The sequence below is a fragment of the Lycium barbarum genome, chromosome 8 (genome assembly GCF_019175385.1).
Source record: "Lycium barbarum isolate Lr01 chromosome 8, ASM1917538v2, whole genome shotgun sequence".
Lineage (NCBI taxonomy): Eukaryota > Viridiplantae > Streptophyta > Magnoliopsida > Solanales > Solanaceae > Lycium > Lycium barbarum.
In genome coordinates this window covers 95,880,351-95,901,515 of record NC_083344.1, presented here as the reverse complement: position 1 = coordinate 95,901,515, position 21,165 = coordinate 95,880,351, and the positions used below count along the sequence as shown (strand labels likewise).

The 21,165-nt window shown below is 36.2% G+C and overlaps 3 protein-coding genes across 3 annotated transcripts; 2 read left to right on the top strand and 1 right to left on the bottom strand.

Moving 5' to 3' along the window:
- The first annotated feature begins 641 nt into the window (after positions 1-641).
- On the top strand, positions 642-4,675 carry LOC132606355 (protein PIN-LIKES 3-like). The gene is made up of 10 exons (XM_060319807.1): positions 642-1,006; positions 1,274-1,353; positions 1,456-1,580; positions 1,689-1,810; positions 2,280-2,504; positions 2,964-3,056; positions 3,161-3,261; positions 3,347-3,399; positions 3,639-3,824; positions 4,306-4,675. Exons 1-10 carry the CDS (start codon positions 872-874, stop codon positions 4,428-4,430), a joined length of 1,245 nt encoding a protein of 414 aa, XP_060175790.1. The 5' UTR covers positions 642-871; the 3' UTR covers positions 4,431-4,675.
- Positions 4,676-12,555: 7,880 nt separating this feature from the next.
- On the top strand, positions 12,556-16,536 carry LOC132607980 (protein FAR1-RELATED SEQUENCE 5-like). The gene is made up of 3 exons (XM_060322062.1): positions 12,556-15,309; positions 15,438-15,516; positions 15,852-16,536. Exons 1-3 carry the CDS (start codon positions 13,151-13,153, stop codon positions 16,017-16,019), a joined length of 2,406 nt encoding a protein of 801 aa, XP_060178045.1. The 5' UTR covers positions 12,556-13,150; the 3' UTR covers positions 16,020-16,536.
- A 923-nt stretch (positions 16,537-17,459) lies between these two features.
- LOC132605154 (uncharacterized) lies at positions 17,460-19,329 on the bottom strand. The gene is made up of 3 exons (XM_060318392.1): positions 19,041-19,329; positions 18,540-18,659; positions 17,460-17,813 (listed from the first exon to the last, which is right to left on the bottom strand). Exons 1-3 carry the CDS (start codon positions 19,113-19,115, stop codon positions 17,685-17,687), a joined length of 324 nt encoding a protein of 107 aa, XP_060174375.1. The 5' UTR covers positions 19,116-19,329; the 3' UTR covers positions 17,460-17,684.
- Positions 19,330-21,165: the final 1,836 nt, after the last annotated feature.

Genomic DNA, 21,165 nt, shown 5'->3' with positions numbered 1-21,165 from the left:
AACAATCAATTAATTCTTATACTTATAATTTAGAAATTAAGTTATACACTGTTAGTTTAAAGAATTATTTGCACAATTAAATCACTTAAATGATATCTACGTACAACTCTACAAGTAATCCTCCTTAATTAAGGTGTGAAATTTTTATTTTTAAAATAAGATAGATTACCTGCTAGTCTACTATAACAAATAAAAATGACCCGACAACGTAAAATTTTCTTACTCTGTATATAACTTAAAACTCCATAATTAATTACCTTCTACAGTAGTTAATATGATCGTGCATGCTCATACTAAATTATGGCCTACTTCTGACAGTGCAGTGCTAGTTCATAAACAAATTTAAACTTTGGATTCTCATGAGAGGAAGCTACCTTGTTCAGTTTTAGAGCATGATATATTTGCAGATGAAACATCATCACTTATAGTAGCATTATGTATATCTGTCTTGTGTCTCTGTATGAATATAATGGAGGGTTTTTATCGTATGACAGAAAAATTTACTATAAACTTCCTATTATAGTAGTTGTCATCTTCAAATTGTACAGCTGGGACCTGGCCATTTTCTATATCAATCAATCTATGCCATATATCTTATATTATAAAAACTTCAAATAGTGAAAACACTGATTAAACTTCTGTCGGTACCTTACTATATATGTCACTATCTATATTTATGTATTGCCTTGTCCATTTGTACGATTGTAAACTAGTGGCTAAATTATGATGGATTGTCGATTCCTGATTCAATTCTCTTCAATTAGAGCAGTTTCAAAATTTAGAAATACTATAAGTATGAATTTCTGACCAAGTACCCCTTACTGGAAGAAAACATATTAGGCAAAACTCCTAGAAAGTGCTCATCTTGAGGATGGGATTTGTGGACTTGTTCGTTGTAGCATTAGTGCCTGTTCTTAAAACACTTATAATTACTGGTGTTGGCTTATTCCTTGCTCTCAAACGTGTCAATCTCCTTGGCTCTACTGCTAGGCACCATTTGAACAATGTAAGTTTTCTCATATATATTCTTTTATTTCTTGAAAATTAAATTGGAATGTGGTCACCGCCAGAAACTAGGCATACTCATTCTTGCTATCTACTGGTCCAGCCTTAAAATCCTTCGTGGGTTGGTAAAAAGTCATAAGTTGGACAAAGAAGAGAGAATGCTCGACCAGAACAACGCCATTAAATATATATGCAGAGTTTCAAAGTTTCCATAACTTGATAAGGAACTTTCCATTAACTTTTTTTTTTTTTTTTTTGCTTGGAGCAGCTTGTGTTTTATATTTTTACTCCTGCGCTGGTGGCTAGCAGCTTGGCTGAGACAGTAACATCGAGCAACATTGTCTCATTGTAGGTTCATATTCTTTATGTAATATGTAATTTTTGTGGCTCTTGAATTGAAGTTTTTATTCAACAAAAGTTAGTTGTTAAAATATTTTGTTTTATGTGTAGATGGTTCATGCCTGTAAACATCCTTCTCACATTTATCATTGGTTCAGCACTTGGATGGATACTTGTGAAAATCACAAGAACTCCCATAGAACTCCATGGCCTTGTTATTAGTTGCTGTGCTGCAGGTAATTAAACAAATAGGGGTATATACTAGTACTACAGATTGTTCAAGTGTTGCAGGTACTCTGATATTCACATTCTCACATTGAAGGTGTTTTTTTTTCTTCTTCTAGGGAATTTGGGGAACTTGCTTCTCATCATAATTCCTGCAGTTTGTGAGGAGAAGAATAGTCCATTTGGAGATACAGTTACATGCTTCACAAATGGAAAGGCATATGCGTCACTATCTATGGCGGTATATTTTACAACAATTGTCTCATTCTAAGTCTTTTTCTTGGACAACCACCACCCCACCTCTTTTTTGGGACGTAACTTCTACCAACAGCGTAAAAATATTTTAAAATTAGGTCATTCTAAATATAATTAAGGGTAAGCAACAATTAATGAAATTAGTAACCTAAAAATTAAGCCAATTAATTAACCTTTTACAACAAGTTAAAATATATTGATTGCGTAAAGTAATAAATTGTCAGCATGAGCAGAGCTAGGGGTGGAAGAGGCTCCATCCGAACCTCCTGTGCCATCTGCGTATATATGACTAAATCTTATTTTATGTATATATATTCGATGTTGTAACCCCTTATGTCTTTTTTGTGTGTTTATTTTTGTTATTTTTTGAATCCTTTGAGTGAAAATCCCGCCTAAAGACCTTTGAATGTTAGTTGATCTCTTATACCTTGTTCTTTGGATTTCACATTATGCAGATAGGAGCAGTGTATATATGGACATATATCTATAACATCATTCGAGCATCTGAAACACAACATAATACAACAACCGTCGACATAGAGAATTCTGGAGAAGTTCCAAAAGTATTGTCCGAAAGCTGTACAAAACCTTTACCTCCAAAGGATAGCCTACAATCTGATATAGACCATGAAGCTCAACTTGCAGTACCTCTCATTGGATATGAAACCGCAGATGATCAGGTTCTTTTCGTTCTTTTTTGTTTATCATTGTAATATAGAGTTTAACTTTTATACACCGGCAGTTTTACACTATCAGGTCGTTCTTTTTTGCTTATCCTTGTAACATAGAGTTTAACTTTTACACTGGCAGTTTTACACTATCAGGTCACCCATAACATATAACTACAAGTAACTATTCTTAAAAGTTAGATTAGTATAAGAATAAAGCAGATTACTTGCTACAACGTGTAAGAACACTTTAATTCTGTAAAAATTATTTACCTATCTGTGTAAGTTAAATACTTATAATTAAGCAGATGACCTTTCTTTTTGGAAAAACTGATTGTCCTTATGATCACTCTGTTTCTAAGATCAGTATAATGGATTAGAACTCTACATGGTGTGAAAATGGAATAGCTTTTCTATTCCTTTAACTATGTTTTACTAGTTGTTTTAAACATTGCTTTGAATGTTGTATAGGGACATGTTGTGAAAAAGATCAAAAACCATATCAAAATATGGACGCAGAGGATCAATTTCAAAATGTTGTTTGCACCATCAACAATTGCTACGGTACGAAGATCTCATTCATGTACTTTCTACAGTCAGAATCTAATCTAATATAATACTCATTAATTGACAATTTAAACTGCAAATGGCAAATCTAATTTCTACAGATGGTTGGGATCTTGATTGGTGTATCGTCCTTGCTAAAAAAGATAATGATTGGAAATGAGGCTCCATTGCATGTGATTGATAGCTCTGCATCTATGCTTGGGTATGAAGCCCTAAAAAACTTCATGTAAATGTTTTGTATATATGACACAATTGAATTAACTGAAGCTATGTGTATTGTGCTGCAGAGAAGCTGCAATACCAGCCATGACATTAATAGTTGGAGCAAATCTTCTTAAAGGTAATTCCTGACAGTATAAGATATATTAAAAAGATATTCAATTTCCACTTGTATCTGTTGTTGGCTATAGCTTGATAAAATGTTGCTCACTTCTTTTCTCCACTTTTTTATTGGGAAAGTATGTTTCTTGTGTGGAATTAACTTATAACACTGACAGTAAAGAATTTTTTCACTGTCAGTGCATATGAATATTTATATACCATAAATTAAATTAGTTTTGCTATGTATTATAAGTGCAGGACTGAAAAAATCAGCAGTAGGTATGTGGGTTGTGATAGGAATTCAAGTAATACGTTATGTGGCGTTGCCACTATCTGGAATTTGTGTTGTCAAAGCAGCACAACATTTAGGGTTGGTTGGATCAGATTCCTTATATCAGTTTGTACTTCTCTTGCAATATGCACTTCCCTCTGCCATGACTATAGGTACTTACTCACTCCATTTCAATTTTATGTGTCAAAATTTGAATCGATACAAAATTTAAGAGACCAATGATTTTTTTAAAATTTGTAGTCTAGAATATGTCATAATATTTGTGCGGCTATAAAATCTTTGAAACTTGTGGTTTTAACTAAACGTGTTGTAACATTTGTGTGGTCATAATAGTTTCTCATTAAGGGTAAAATGGAAAGTGTAAAGTTAATTATTTCCAAATTTAGAAGTGTGTCATTCTCTTTCAAACGGACTAAAATGAAAAATGTGCCACATAAACTGAAAGAAAGAAAATATCTTCTAGGTTATCTAAAATAATATAAGAATTCTTTTATACTGCAAAGTTTATACTATATAGAAATTATAACTTTTTCTTTAGGGGAGGATACAAATACAATCTGTGTTATTTATTTCTCATTTCAGAAGCAATTTTTTTCTCATTTTTTTCCTTCTTTTTGGTTGGCAAATGAGCAGGTACAATCACACAGTTGTTTGAAGTTGGTGAAAGTGAATGCTCAGTGATTATGCTATGGAATTATGCACTGGCATCTATTGCTCTTACTCTATGGACGACTTACTACATGTGGATTTTATCTTGAGCTTATGTACAAATTAAATATATCATGTCATCTAATATTATAATAGCGTATTATAATTCATACTCAAGAAACCCCAACCCCAAAATATCAAGGCTCAAACAAGAATAAAATAGGCGTCGAAAGAAAAAAAATAATGTAATTTAAGGGGTATAATGAAGGGGTTCTTGTAAATTTTGTACTGATTGCTTCGATTTTGATGTTAAGAGTGTTTAGATTTATAACATTTGCCAAAGAGGCAATGAGCATATCGATGGTGACAATTTTTCTGCTTTCTTTGCTTTCGCTTTATTTTTGATTAATAAAAAAGATAACTGCTTACCCTTAAAATGGATAATAATTAAATTTATACGCGGTGCAAAGGACATGATGGGCGAGATTGGTGCCAAAATATCTGGCTGGTAGCAGATATTTCAATCTCCTAATTATGTGATTAAAAGATTCTGGGTACGGGTTCAACTAACCTAGAGGGAAGGTATTAGGCATCCTCTAAATTCCATTAATAATGGTTAATCCTACCGGACTAAAATTTAATTAGGCTAAGTGTAAGTGTAATATTATAGAAAAGAAAATAATTTTGTAAGTATTGCTAAAGTTATAGATAGACATGTAAGAATGTTATTAAAATAGGGCTTGTAGAAAATAATGACTTACATAAAGAGAGTTTAGTTGTAAATAAACTGAAGGAAAACGCAAGATGGTGCAATGTTTTATAAATACTTGGAGAAAAGGAGTTACGTTGACTAATAAATGAAAACAGTTGTTTGTGAAATTAATTCTAATAAAACGTTGAAAAGTTTACGGAAAGAATATTAGTTCAATACAAATTGTGTAAAGGTTGTTAACAAATGTGTGTTTCAAATGTTGGGAGGAAGCTAAAGTGAACGGTTGTTTATGAAAACTGGTTCACTTTTCTTATTCCTCAAAATAAACTAACGTTAGTGTAAAATTTGTGATATTTTAAATTTCTAAGATAGTAAGAGTGAATCTTAATTCTTTTGACTCAAAATATGTAGTCATGGTGTTTTGAAAACCAATAATTCTAAGAAAGATAAATATTATGAGTATTATAAATAACTTAACATAAAAAGAAGAAAATGAGATTTATGGAATTAATTATTAGTTTCTCTTTTAGACTAACCACCCATTATACTAACATTAACCCATTAATCCTACTAAGGTTCATTCTAGCTAAGAAAACCAAAATAAAGTAAAATGTTAGCTGCATAATACAAGTTAGGCACACAAAATAAAATAAAAAGGGGAACAAATATAATTAATGGGCTCAGCCCATTTTAGAACTGCTGATGCGTGTTGCTGTTGGGCTTTGGCCCAATTTCTTCTTCTTTTTTTTCGCAGGTGGGCTGACTCGAGAGAAGTTATATTGGGCTTTTAGTCCAATACCGAATGCGGAAGAAGGCGAGTCCCCTCGGACTCGTATGCGATGTTCATGCATAAGAACAAAAAGAAAAGGATTAGCATATAATCAGCGAATGAGATTAAACATGTAAAATATAAGTTCAAAATAAATCAGCAGATTATGTATATACTGTATATATTCGAGTATATCGCATGTATACACATTCATAAAGAAAAGATTAAGGAAAGCACATGTATACACATTCAGTCCTGTGCCCAAACTGCCTTAACCAATTTTAAGGAAAGCACTTAATGTTCAGTGGACATAGTCAACAAACAGCAACATGGATCAAGTAGAGTATTATGAGGCTGATTAAGCATATAACAAGAAAAAGCAAACACTTAGAGTAATTGTAGACATTTGTGGAAGCACTTACAGGATGCCAGAAAGCAAATACCAATTGTAGAGGGACATAGTGGTTCTATATAATGTTTAGACAGTAAGGCAAACAGATTGAACTAATATGGACCAAAGTTCCAATTAAATCTTCACAAAGGGTAAACACGTCTTAGGATCCATTAGGCTAGTCCTTACACTGATCATATTCAGTTAAGGTGTCGATAAAAAGGGCAACTATCCTCAAAGATCAAAGGAACAAACATGTACAGGTACAGGGGAAAGGGATCAAACATGGTATGCTAGGATTCTTGATTTTATTTGTCACGACCCAACCCCGTAGGCCGTGACTAGTGTCCGTGCTGGACACCCAAATGTACCCAATAATCCAAACCAGCAGACTAGCAGATTATATAAATATAAAAGTCAGTCGACATTACTAGTGTCATAGAGGAACATATATAACACATGGAAACCGATAAGGCTATCACAAATCATAGCAACCCAAAACATATACAGAACCCACATGTATGTCTACGGACCTCTACAGAACATAACAGAAACATAAGACAGGACAGGGCCCCGTCGTACCCCTGAATAGCGTACATATATCCAACAGCAGCAGACTGTACCAGAGTATAGGCTCTGGACAAAAGAGCGCTCCAGAATAGCAGAATAGGTGTCCTAGGCAGGTGGGTCAGCAAATCTGTAGTCTGTACCTGCGCGGCATGAAAACGCAGCCCCCGAAGAAAGGGGGTCAGTACGAAATATGTACTGAGTATGTAAAGCATGGAACGTAGTAAACAAAGTCATAATCGGAACAGGAGGTACAGAAAAATAAACGGAATATCCAGATTAGCAAAATGCTGATCATAAATCATAAATAGTACTTACAGGAAACGTATGTCATACCTGGTCCCATTACGGAACAAAATCATAACCGGAACAGAACGTACAGAAATGTGAGTGAGATTTCCAGAGTATCAAATGCATATTTTCAAAACATGAAGAGTATGTACAGAAACATATGCCATATCATATCCGGCCCCTGCCAAGGGACTCGGCAGACAAAACGTGGTCACCCCCCGACACTGGTGCCACAACACATAAGGATCAGAAAAGGGGAATAACCCCGTAACATAGCATATCATATCAGATGGCCATATCAGATCATATCAGAACAAGCGTACATGGCACAGCATACTCCACAAACCCATGTACGCGTATACCTGCCCCCTCACATCGAGGCACAGCGAACAATGCAAAGGATCACGCTTGACAACATATCCTGGCCCGGGCTCAGTGGGGGAAACATTGAGGCATCCACGAACGGAGTAGTGAGAAACTAAATGCACTAAAAATACCATATATATATTTCCAGAGACTCAATGAGGCATATCGAATGTCAAATCAAATCAATGAAATCGGACGGAAACATAGTAAGTAAATTTAGATGTCATAACGGGTTACGGAGGCATAATTTATCCGAGATCGTTTTCAAGATTCAAAACAATTTATAAGACTTAATGAAATATTTAAAATAGTTTTTATTTAGTAGATAAAGGAGTAGTTAGAGTATCTCTAACGAAAACGCTCGAAGACAAGTCATAGACACATAAAGGGTAAAATTGGAAATAGTGGGCCCACCTCGGAACCAATGAAGCGGTGGGCTCAAATTACGTATTTTTAAGCTTATGGGGTCACCTACAAAGGTTCTAGGACATTCCATAACTTCCTAAGCAATTTGGGAAAAATTTTCATAATTTTTCATCAAAGCATACTTAAGGAATTCAATTCTATTGAATGAAAAAGCGACGATTTCAAACGCGGATTCCGATGGACAGAATATTCCCCGAGGCGTAAATCCAAGCCTAGTACATCTAGGACATGCCAAGAGAAGAATCGGGATAACTTTACATACCTTTCTTGCCCTTTACGCTTGCCAAAACTCAAATCCCGTTTCGTCCAAAACCTACAAATGGTCACATTTACCAATTTACTATTCATAACACTTAAAATTTCAACCTTAACCAATTCTTGTCTATAAAAATTTGAGCAGCATCTCCCCTATATATATATCATCCCCGAGGTTAAAACTCGGCTAAAACAACAACAACCATACCAACAACAATATATACAACATCAATAATCGACTAGGAACGCATTCTAGCGTAAATAGTCTTATTTTCCAAATAATGCGACAATTCCAAATCCAACTTTGCACTTACAACCCGATATCAATATTTTCATATTCACATACTAATATAAGACCATTCAAACATAAACCAAAAGTATTCCAAGCTATATATTCAATATTCAACAATTCCATCAACTTCCATATTCAATCCAAAATTCTTATATATGCAACAAAACCATTCCAACACATTTTCTACTTACTAATTCATCTCCAACAACAATCTACCACACGACCAACATGGCTTCTTTCCAATTTCATCCAATTTTCATTCAACTTCCATTTCCAATACAAATTCCACAATAACCACAACTAGTATACAACTTAAAATTCAACTCATATATGTATACAACATATATACACCCATGGCTACATATATAATATATATACATACCCACTTTGCAAACTTCCATATTTCCATAAATTCTACTCATTTCTACATACTACAACACAAACAAACCTTCATAACATAAGAAAAAAGAATTGATTCTTACCTTGTTTTTATGAAAGTAGCAAATTCTTCAACATCTTATTGTTCCCATGCTCCTCTAACTCCAAACAAAATTATATTCGTGATTATCCGTTGCCCGGACTTCGATTAGTACTTCGTAGCTTGAAATTTCACTCACAATCCTCACTTTTATGTGAGATTTAGGCCCCTTTTTGTTGCTGAATTTTCTGGAAAATTTGAGAAGTTTTTAGATGATAAAAATGGGGGTTTGCCCCTTTTTATAAGGGCTGAAACGGCGTCACTGTAGCTACAGTACTGTAGCAGTGCTGTAGCGTACTGTAGCAGTGCTGTTTCTGCGCGACAGTTCAGTTTGTAGCGTCTATAATTCTCTACTCCGACGTCATATCGATGAGTGGTTTGTTGAATCATAAACTAGACTTGACGAACTTCATTTTAGGCTTTTGAAACGCCTTAAAACTCCAAATATGCATAGAGATATACCCCTCCAAAGTTGACTAAAAATCTGTCCAGCATTTCTCAAATTTTCGTCGAACTTATTTTCTTCAACTTGCTCGATCTCGAAATATTCCGAAACCCTCCATACATGATATTTATCACTTATTATACATGATAATGACCATATTCTTGTGTTTTAAAATACTCTTTCCCGATTACGACTTACAAGATCATAATCATCCATTATTTAAACAATATACTTAATAATGCCTCATTCCTCATACTCCAAAGTTGTTTTACCTAGTCGTAACTCGACATTCTTACATTCAAATTTAACAGTGTTTCTTCGAAGTACGGGGTGTAACATTATTCTAGGTAAGACACATGCAGCATATTTGCATAGCATTTTCCACAAGATTATTTATAAGTTTAGAAACCAAGAAACTGGTTAATGGAACAAGATGTATGCATATTTAACACTGATGAAGATGGGACAAAGATCATATGCAATGATAGGTTCAAATCCTCCAAATTCGATACACAAATAATGCTAATGGGTATATAATGCAAGCAAGCTTGTCATAAGCCTTGAATAACATGGTCAGACACTGCAAACATAAGAATCACACTTAGACGATCGTAGACATATATTTAAATCGTACAGGACCTTAATAAGCTAAATTTGGCCCAACTAATCCACAGGGAAACCAAAGTTTGTAGACAGATGATGAAAGAAAGGGAACACAGGCGAGGGACAACAAGCAGATGTAAAAGGAAAACCACACAGTAACATGAAGGAAACAGGAGGTAAACATACAGAACACTGAGTATCAAAGGGAAGCAACATTCAGGCAGTGTGAGTAATCAAATATGACTACTGGGTTTATGTTCAACAGGGCACATACAAGTGTCTGGTGACAGAAGAATGCAGCAAGGTAAACAAAGAGGGCATAATCAAATTTTAGATTAACAGTACAGGCCTTTCTAATATCATTAGAGATAGACAAGGGCATATTGCACTTCAACAAAACATATTCCCTTCCCAGAATCTTAAGTTCTCCTTGAATATCCCAAGAGGGTAGATCCTGATTCTTTTAATGTTAATGCCTTCCTTTCAGATTGTAATCAGGGTGTCAGGGAAAGAAATCAAATAGCATTTTGAGTGGCAATCAAGATCACAGTGCTGGACACTTAGCACACAAGGAAAAGATCAACTAGGTTCTATACACACATAAGCATGGGTTAACAGATCTATCACATGGGTTTATATGCGCAGATGTAGTCTAAACAAGTATGATTATACTTTCAAACCATCTAGGTATATCAATCATATCATACAGCAGTCCAAAACATGCTCAAAATCAGTCAACTACTCCTTTAACGTGGACAACATTTTGTATATATAACCAACAACACTTGCATACACACAGATCAACTGGACCAACTTATATTAGGAAACTAAGCTAAAGCTAATCTAGGTCGGATCGAAGAGGCATAATTATCAAATGACATATATTCTAAACCAAAGTACCATATAATTAAGTAAACCTGAAAACTAAACTAAAGTAAGACGTAAACATACAGATGCTGTTAATTACCAAACTGAGACTAAACCGAATTAAGGCACAGACATATAAACATTATTAATTACGAAATCGAAACTAGACTCACTAAACATGAACATGCATAATACCGCTAAGCCGCTAAACTAAAATTAAACCGACTGAAACAACAACACACACGAACATATCAGAAACTTTAGGTTCGAAATAAAAACATACTGACCTTTTGTAGGTGCAGTGGAATGGGGGCGTCGAAGCCTCGAATCTACTCTCGTATTGACAGATTCGAAACTCGAGTCAAAATTAAAGTATTTCAATCCGTGTCCGATCAGTGTTCAATTCTCGAGTTTTATACACTCGACTTCGAAATAATAAAAGAGCAAACAAAATGAAATGTTTAGGATTTCTAATCGACGTCAAGAAACCATGGGATTTTTCGGATCTTTTTTTTTCTCTCCCAATGACTCAAGCACAACAATTTATAAGGTTTAAGAAAGGAGAGGGAGGAGCGTAAGAGAGAGAGAGGAGTGGGGGGACAGAGAAGAGTGGAGGCGGCAGAGGCGTGGGGGACAGCAGTGAGTGGAGGGAGCGTGAGGCATAGGAGAGACGAAGGAGGAGAGAAGGAGAGCTGAAGAGGAAGGAGAAGGGAATGAGGGAGGCGACTGAAGGGGTTAGGTTTAGGGATGAAAAAGAAACCGTGGGCCGGGTCGGATTTAAAATGTGTAATGGGCTGGTCCGTTTGTAGTGGTGAGCTGATTTGGGCTGTTTAATATATGGGCTGATCCGTTTGTTGGTCCGAAAATGTGGCCCTTTCTTCCTTCAATTAATTTATTTGGGCTTTTAACTTAATAACCAGTATAAAATATACTATGTGAAATATGTAGAAAAATAAGGATTTAACAAAGTGTTGTCTTGTAATTAAATTTAACGAGTCCGAACCCGAAAAATGAAACGATGGCGAACCATTTAAAATTTGTGATAAAGTAATACTAGTAATGTTGATAGTAGAGTAGTGAAGCAGTAAAATAATAGTGAAAATAAAATGTTTAGCTCGTCAATGAATTTAGAAGCCCGAAGAAATAAATTGAAATGAATGAGGGACAAAATTGGATGTCAACAGTAATCCCCTCCCCCATTTTCCTTCTCCTATCCCCTATGTAATATAATAAAAAAAACATTAAAAAAATATTTCAATGGAGGTTAATATATATAATTAAAGGAGGTAACACATATTATATGGTTAACTTAACTATCTAATCGCTTGAAAATACGCGCAAAATATTCAAAAAAAATTGAACAAAAAATGTCTAGTAAGAACATTTTACCATGTGTTTAGGTGCTCAATTAAAACAGAACGTAGTTTGAGTGTTTAAATAGAATTTTCTGACAAGTTTAAGGGGTTTCATTCGCACAAATGCCCTTATTCGGGGTGGTCTTTAATTTTTGTCCCTCAAATTGCTGGTATTTAATTTTTATCCTTCGACACTTTAAGTGTCCGAAAATACCCCTGGGATTCTAGATTCGAATCCCAGAATCTCGGGGCATTTTTGGCAACTTTTTTAGATGAAGGACAAAATTAAAGACGAGCAATTTGAGGGGCACGATTTTTTAAGCCTAATAATATAATATTTAATTAACTAGTAGATGTAATTATTTTGACCGGTCGGATGAATGTGTAGCTTGCCCCTTTAAAAACAAAGGACCACTTGGCAACAAAATTGTATTGAGTAAATTTATACACACATACATGAAAATGAGGGTTCAAAGTGTAAAAGAAGCATCCTTGTTCGGAAATTTGGAGCCAGCCTCAAATGTTGTCCACTTGCTCCTTCCCCAAAGAATTATCGCAACTGCTAACCCTAACCCAATTCTATGATTCCCTTCATTTAAAGGAGACGAGTTTGAATATAGTACAAATTGTACATGCAAGAAAATGTAGCGTCATTGATTAATGGTCAGTTCAAGCTACTATTGCTTTATTGATTCTATCAAGTTTCTCGATACCCATTTGTATTTGAATCTGTTTTTATTAGCATACTACTCCTTCTGTTCAATTTTTTTTTTCTTACTCTCTCTTTTAATCCGTTCAAAAAGAATCTCTTGTTCCTTTTTTGGCGACTCTCTTTCCACGCGGCATGTTTAAGACCATAAGATTAAAGGACATTTTAGTACATTCTACATATCTTTAGCTCAAGACCATAAGATTCAAAAGTCTTTTATATTTCTTAAACTCCATGCTGAGTCAAAACCAGATAAAACAAATTATAAAGGAGGGAGTAGCATATTATTAAATAGTTGTTGGAAATGGAGTTTGAACCCTTGGGAATTGGGAATGATGTGAGAGAATTCGATATGATAGGTTTAGGAGTAGGAGATGACACAATTGACATGGAACACCCTGTTGAAGAAGGGGAAGATAAACAATTACTAATTGACCCTTTTGATGGTTTTGTTAGTAATGGTAGAATTTCTGATGGGGATATTATGAATCTTGAACCTTATGAAGGAATGGAGTTTGAGTCGGAGGAATCTGCGAAAGCCTTCTATAATTCATACTCACGTAGAATAGGGTTTAGTACGCGTGTTAGTATGTCTAGGAGATCTAGGCGAGATGGGGCTATTATTCAGAGATCATTCGTTTGTGCAAAAGAGGGGTTTCGTGTTGAGAAGGAGAGGGCAGTTGGGCGTGATGGCAGTGGTGGTGCTAGGGTTAAGAGACCCCGAGCTGAGACTAGGGTCGGGTGTAAAGCGATGTTAGTGGTTAAGATTCAAGATTCGGGGAGATGGGTTGTATCGGGATTTGTCAAAGAACATAACCATGAGCTTGTTGAACCTGATAAGGTGCATTGTTTGCGTTCGCACAGACATGTATCTGGACCAGCTAAGTCGTTGATTGATACATTACAAGGAGCTGGAATTGGTCCGAGTAGGATAATGTCTGCCTTGATTAAGGAGTATGGCGGAATTAGTAATGTTGGGTTTACGGAGCGTGATTATAGGAATTACATGAGGAGTAGTAAACAGAGAACACTTGGGGGTGATCCGCAGACTCTTCTTGATTATTTGAAACAAAAGCATTTGGAAAATCCGTCGTTTTTCTATGCTGTGCAAGGAGATGAAGATCATTGTATGAGTAATATATTTTGGGCTGATCCTAAGGGTCGGAGTAATTTTGCTTATTTCGGTGATACTGTCACTTTTGACACCACTTACAGATCAAACAGGTATAGGTTACCGTTTGCCCCATTCACAGGGATAAATCATCATGGACAACCAGTGTTATTTGGTTGTGCTCTTTTAATAAATGAATCTGAAGCGTCTTTTAGTTGGCTATTTAGAGCTTGGCTGACGGCAATGTGTGGAAAGCCGCCAGTCTCAATCACGACTGACCATGATCGGGTGATTCGGTTGGCTGTTAGTCAGGTTTTCCCCGAAACACATCACAGGTTTTGCAAATCGCATATTTTCAAGGAATGCCAAGAGAAGTTGTCCCATGTGCTCTCTGAGCATATTAATTTCGAAGCAGAGTTTCATAAATGCGTAAGCTTGATGGAGTCCATTGAAGAGTTTGAAGCTTGTTGGTTTACTCTGATTGATAAATATGATCTTGGGGAAAATGAGTGGCTTCAAGCTATTTATGCAGATCGCAAGCAATGGGTTCCCGTCTATTTGAGGGATACATTCTTTGCAGAACTGTGTATAACACAGAGTAGTGATAGTATGAATTCATATTTTGATGGGTATGTGAATGCATCAACTACTCTTCAACAATTCATTAAGTTGTATGAAAAGGCTGTAGAGAGTCACTACGAGAAAGAAGTTAAAGCAGATTATGACACCATCCATATTGCCCCCGTTCTAAAGACCCCATCACCCATGGAGAAGCAAGCTGCCGAGATATATACAAGGAAACTGTTCATGAAGTTTCAAACGGAGCTTGTTGAAACACTCACATTCTTGGCAACTACAGGTGATGATGATAAGGAGTCAACAACTGTATTTCGAGTGGCTAAATTTGGGGAGAGTCATAAGTCTTACTTAGTTCACTACAATGTCAGAGAGATTAAAGCATCATGTAGCTGCCAGATGTTTGAGTTCTCTGGTCTCATTTGTCGGCATATACTAACAGTCTTTAGAGTCACCAATATTCTCACTCTTCCTCCATGCTATGTTTTAAAGCGTTGGACTAGGAATGCTAAAAGTGGTGTCATGTTGGAAGAACAGACCTGTAATTTAGTATCAAATAGTTGTCAAGAATCTTTTACTGTCAGATATAACAATCTTCAGCGAGAAGCCCTCAAATATGTAGATGAAGGTGCGAAAGATGAGGAACTTTACAAGGTGGCTATCGATGCCTTGCGAGGAGCTGCAAATAAAGTTGCTAATGCTAAGAAAACTGATGTGGGAGTTTCTAGTTTTAGTGGACCTTGTAGAGGAGAGAGTCTGCCACTCAGGAAAGGCATGTAAATAATCCGCTTGAGGCTCGTCAATTGAGTGCAGATCTTTCAACGGGTGTGGTAAGTCGTCTTTAATCTTTCTTTTATTTCAAATATGCTATGCCAACATATGTGTTTTCGCCTATATTTTGTAGCTCTTTTCTTGACGATTGCTTTGGTTTACTTCTGTTGGACGCCTTCCATCTTACAATGATTGCTCAGATCAGTTCTCAAGTCAAATAAAATTATGCATCTTGTTTACTGCTTAGATGAATTCTGTGAAGAGAACAGCTTGATCTCTGACTAAAGGGGGAATAAAAAGGAGAGGCTTGCTCATTTAAATTTGTTGATGTTGTTTGTCATAGTGTTCTCTAGCTGCAGATTGTTCTTCCTTTTCTATCTAGGTTCTTTTACTTGAATAATCTTGTCTGCATTTACGATGAATCTGATAAGATGTTCACCAACTCTAATGCCCATTCTTTTTTTCTCAAGGAAATATGGGAAAATTGGATCACCATATTATCCCACTTGTGCAATCTATTCTTATTCATTTGTTGATTTCCTTGTAGGATGAAAAGGACAAAATGATACAGAAACTTACAAGTAAGCTGGAACGTGCAAGGCAAAAATGTGAATTATACCGGGCTAACTTATTGACAATCTTGGAAGATATTGAGCAGCAGAAGCTTCAGCTGACCGTTAAGGTTCAGAGTATTAAGTTAGGCATGAAAGATTAAGCTTGGAAGAGATAACTGCAAACCTCCACTCTCTTGTCTGTAGCACGCATTTCGCATTTGAATGGGTTGGGGCGCTGAGGTGGCATGCCACTCCAAGAAAATGTCTGTGCCACATGGGATTGGATGTCCACCTTTGACAGTCTAAATGGAGGAGGCGATATTTGAGCCATTTAGGTAACAGTGGGGGTAGTTTTGTACAGAGAGTATAGCGGAGGGTAAAACCTAACCTTTTCGCAGAGTAAAGGGTAAATTTAACCCTTTTCCCTACAATATAAAGCACTTTAACTTTTTCACTTCATAGTATTGTCGAGGATCGTATGGATAACAGTTTAGAAGTGTAGCTCAAGCTAGAACCCTCAGGTTAGGTTGGAGAATTAGGCATCCGAGATAACAAACACCAGCAAATATAGTGGGAACTGCATTTTGATCTTCCAGATGAATGGAGAACAACTTGTGTACATATTGTTACTCACTATTTGCTCCTTTATTGCAACAGATGTACATACCTTTCTTAAAATTCTCTCACGGTTGGACATAAGGAGTTTGGATTCTTTTTCCTAATCCAAATGTGAATGGGTCTGCTAATCCAAAAGGTTAAAATAGTTCAAATTTACTCTTTCAAATTTATAGATTTATTTATTTGTTGTAATACTCTCTTTCCTAATCTTATAAGGATTGTCATATCCAAAAAGGAAATTCTCCCACCTTTTCTATTCTTAAGTCAAAAGGATTTCGGCTTCTAAAATACTAAAACATCAAACCTTTTTCATGTAGTATTAGGATTTCATGTTTATAAAAAAAGGTTTCAAGACCACTTGCTCAATAATCATATTAATCGAACATTTGTTTTTGACTAGAGAGAAGTTTTAATACTCTGCATAATTTATTCATGATGATGTGTAAAAACCCTCGAGGAAAAATACGTCAGGAGTTGGCAAAAAAAGACGAAGCCATTATTGAACATCTAGGATTTCCTTCTAATTCCTAGGAAACCAAGGACAAAAACAATTGTAAAAAGGATTGTGAAGAAGGATCAAAAGTTTAATTCATCAACTAGCTGCATTGGCTACAAGAGGGTGAGCAGAAAAGATGATTAGTCAAAGTGTAGTAATCAAATGTGTAGCAATTGTTACTCTAAATCACTTTCAGAATACAAAATTCCAGGACCTATTTCTGATGATCTTGATGTATTGGTATAGGATAAAAATATCGGTTTTAACTTTTGGGATAACATTCCAGACATAGTTTGCATGTGCATCTGTGTTTCGAGATTGAAATTTCATATGCATAAAGAAAATGTATGAAAAGCATTGAGTTTAATTTATTCCTAAATTGGTATACATATTATTTTATTTTTGATCTATGATTGAACGTATCCTTTGACTTTATAACATCAGACTAGATAAAATATCATTCCTCACCGGCAGCACGGCACCCCCAAATTTATAACATCTTATATTAATATGTTGTTTGATACATAATTCACTCCTGAACTTGCACCAAATTTGCAGTTATACACTTAAACTTTGCGAGTAAACTGACACACTCCTGTACTTTTCCGGGAGTACTTTAGTTAAGATAAAAGCGAAAAAGAGCGAATCTGTTAAACCAACTGCTTCATTAAGGCATATATAACAATGGTTCCAAACATTCACATATCATAGTTTAACATCCCAGTCGGAGCCACCCAAGCAATTTTCTGAGGGATATCCTTCTCTCAATCCTACTCTTATTAGTAATAGTACTTTGTTCTGTCTTTTTTGTCAAAGGTATTTCATTAGTCAAGCCCTTTTCCTGCAAATAGGTAATTCATTATCATATCATATTAGTAAGTTTGAAATGTTAACTTGGAAATAGAGTGAAAATTATCGCAATAATCAGTAAAAGTACAATGACAGTATAAAAATTGTGTACATTGTTAATGTATATATAATGTAAATCCTTCTAATAATATGATAAAGTTAGAAAACTAACTTGTATACGCAATCTTTTTAGTTTATCTCTCGCGGAAGTCCTATTAAACAGGATAAATTAAATCTGATATATTCTATAAGACAATAAATACTCCTCCCTGTTGGTACTCCTTAAGGAGATGACTTTTCAACTGTGAACTCACTAGTTAGTAGTAGTACTCTCTCTGTTTCAATATGTGTTTTTCAATTTTTTTTTTCCCAGTTTTGCTTCAAACTGGATGTCATTTTCTATGTCTAGTAACTCTTTTAACTCCAACATCCCACAAAATATGTTTAAGACCACAAGATTCAAGTGCAGTTTGGTGCATTACACATCTTTAGTTGAAGACCACGACATTTAAAGTCTTCCTTACTTAACTATGTGTCTAGTCAAATTAAGACACAAAATGAAATATAGGGAGTAATTAGTGATTACTATAGTATTAACAATCTTCAGGAAGTGACTTTTTGTATATAAAATCCAAAAAGAAGTTATTTTATACACATGCATAACAAGCGTACATATATTATTCCACGAGACATCATGAAACGTGGTCTTTATAATTACCTCAACTACAAGATGATCAGGGCCTTTCCTATCCCGGAGTTTTGATTTTTGGTCCTGGGCTTGGCCTACTGTAACTGAAACATGCCCTGATGATGAGCTGGACCTTGAAATGCAAAAGTGCTATATACGTATATGTACACATATGTTAAGGGATTCAATGGTTAATATATACACAAAAAACATTGTGCTATATACGTATATGTACACATATGTTAAGGGATTCAATGGTTAATATATACACAAAAAACATTGTTTTTATCCTACTTGTTGCACGGTATAATTTCCAACAGAGGGGATTCAATTGAACTCTCTGCATTACCTTTAGCTCCGCCACTGCTTTCCTTTAGGGGCAGTGGCGAAACAAAAATTGTGACCATGTGAGTGCTGATCAGTTGAGAGGGTGGATTCTACGATTTATTTAGCTTTATATATACCTTTTTTACACATATATAAGTATATAGAATTCGACAATGAACTACGAGGTTCTGCTAAATGACTTACTAGGCGATCAAGGCGATCTAACCGTGGAAGAGCAGGCAAGGAAGAAGCCAAGTCTTGATTCTCTTGCTGGTTCATAATGTGGACACACAAGTAAGGGCCTTATTTTCTCTCTATAATATGTGCAATATATAAGGCATATTAGTGTAAATTTATCTGCTATGGTTGAATGTTTATCAAGAGAGAGATTGCAGAAGTGGACAAAGTGATTCTGAAATCTGACCAGTGCTAGCTTTCTAAGATGTTGAAATATCAGTAGTTGGTGATCTAATAGAAGCCCAATTAAACAATAGGGACGTGGGGTATTAAATGACAACCAACAAGCCATACCCTTTCGTCATCTTCCCATACCCTTTCGTCATCTTCATCATTTAATTTGCTCTTTATCTTATCATGGGCTATGTATCTCATATCTATCTCAATGACCAGCTTGTTTCTCTCGCACCTCGCTGCGTGCACAAATTATCTTGACAAGTCAAAGTTCGCCTCATTATGTGACTAGTTATATGGTTATTGGCCCGTAAATAATTTTGAGACAAAATTATGCTTAACAAAGGCATGAAATGTGAGTTAATCAATTTGAAGTGTGTGTGATCCCACAAGGTTAAGAGGAGTCATGTTTACATGTGTGTATACGGTAAAAACCGGGTATATGTTAAACCAGTGAGACCGAAGGCCGAGGGAAGAAAGGGACAAGAACGTGCATGAAGGCTCCCATTTTGAACCGGGGAAACGCTTGGACCGGAGCAAAGGAAGGGCGTCATTTGGTCCGGTTCTTCCATGACCGGTTGTTCGAGGCTGTATGTCCGTTTGGTCGTGGCCGGTGGTCCGGGGGATCCGTTGCGCGGTTGCCATGCGTCGATGGCGTCCTGCTGTGTTCAATTGCCAATCGTACGGGTGTCAGACCGTACGGTCTACCTAATCCAACCTAATCCAACTCATAACTTTTTCTTTATTCTATTATTTTTTATGTTGTATGAAGCCTATGGGGCAACACTATAAATAGGGGGCATTGTCCTCCTTTTAGGGGGTTGGCTTTTTCATATGAAGAACACTTTGTAATAGCAATATATATACAAAAATCTCCCTCTCAATATCTGATTTTCGGTCAACATTTGTGGTGTTCATCTCTTACATTGCTTCAATTAAATAACACTCATCTATTAGAAAACATACAAGTATATAGTGAACCATCGATTGTTGGCTGCTCCTTCATACTATATTCATATATTTCTTTTCTCCATCGAATAAACTCAAGATATAACCACATATCCTATACCTCACCAACAAATTTAATTGATTATTCAAATTCGGGGTAAACAGTTTGGCGCCCACCGTGGGGCTAGGATAATAGTGGTCTTTTATCTTGATCTCTACCTCACCCATCTAAATAAAAAACACCTTCTGTTCGTGTTTGAAGAAACAGACTAAATGGCTGACAGTGGGCAATCTGGTCACGTCAACAACAACGAAATCGTGGCCGAAAACGAAGGAAGCGGTCCGCGAGGACCACCAAACCCCGTTAATTTGAGGGAGGGCCTCAACCGTCAAAACACCGTGGACTAGGAGAATGCCACCTTACCGGCCACTGATCCTCTAAATACCCACAATTCCGTTACTTTGTCCCGGGCACAGGGCCGGAAAGAGCCGGGTACACCTAATGATAATATTGACTTACGTTTAATTTTTGAAATGTTGCAGGAGCAGAGAGCGGCAATTGCCGAACAGGGAATCGCAATAGCCCGGTTGCAAAACGGAGGGGATACAACGACCCAAAAAAAAACGAGCGGTGTTGCTGAACCAAGAAGGGAGGAGGCACGCGTTATTGAGAGCAATGGATCCGGAGCTGGATCCTCCACCGAGGTTCTAAAATGCTTGAGACTTTGGCAAAACGGGTAGACTCGACCGAGAAGAGGGTCGAAACATACAACTCTCGGGTGGATCAAATCCCGGGGGATCCGCCTTTACTAAAAGGGCCGGATTCGAAGAGGTACATCCAAAGGCCTTTTCCTTCGAGTGCGGCCCTGAAATTAATCCCGAAGAGGTTTAAAATGCCGGATGTCCAGAAATATGACGGCACAACGGACTCGCACGTGACCTCATGCACATGCGCCATAAAGGGCAATGA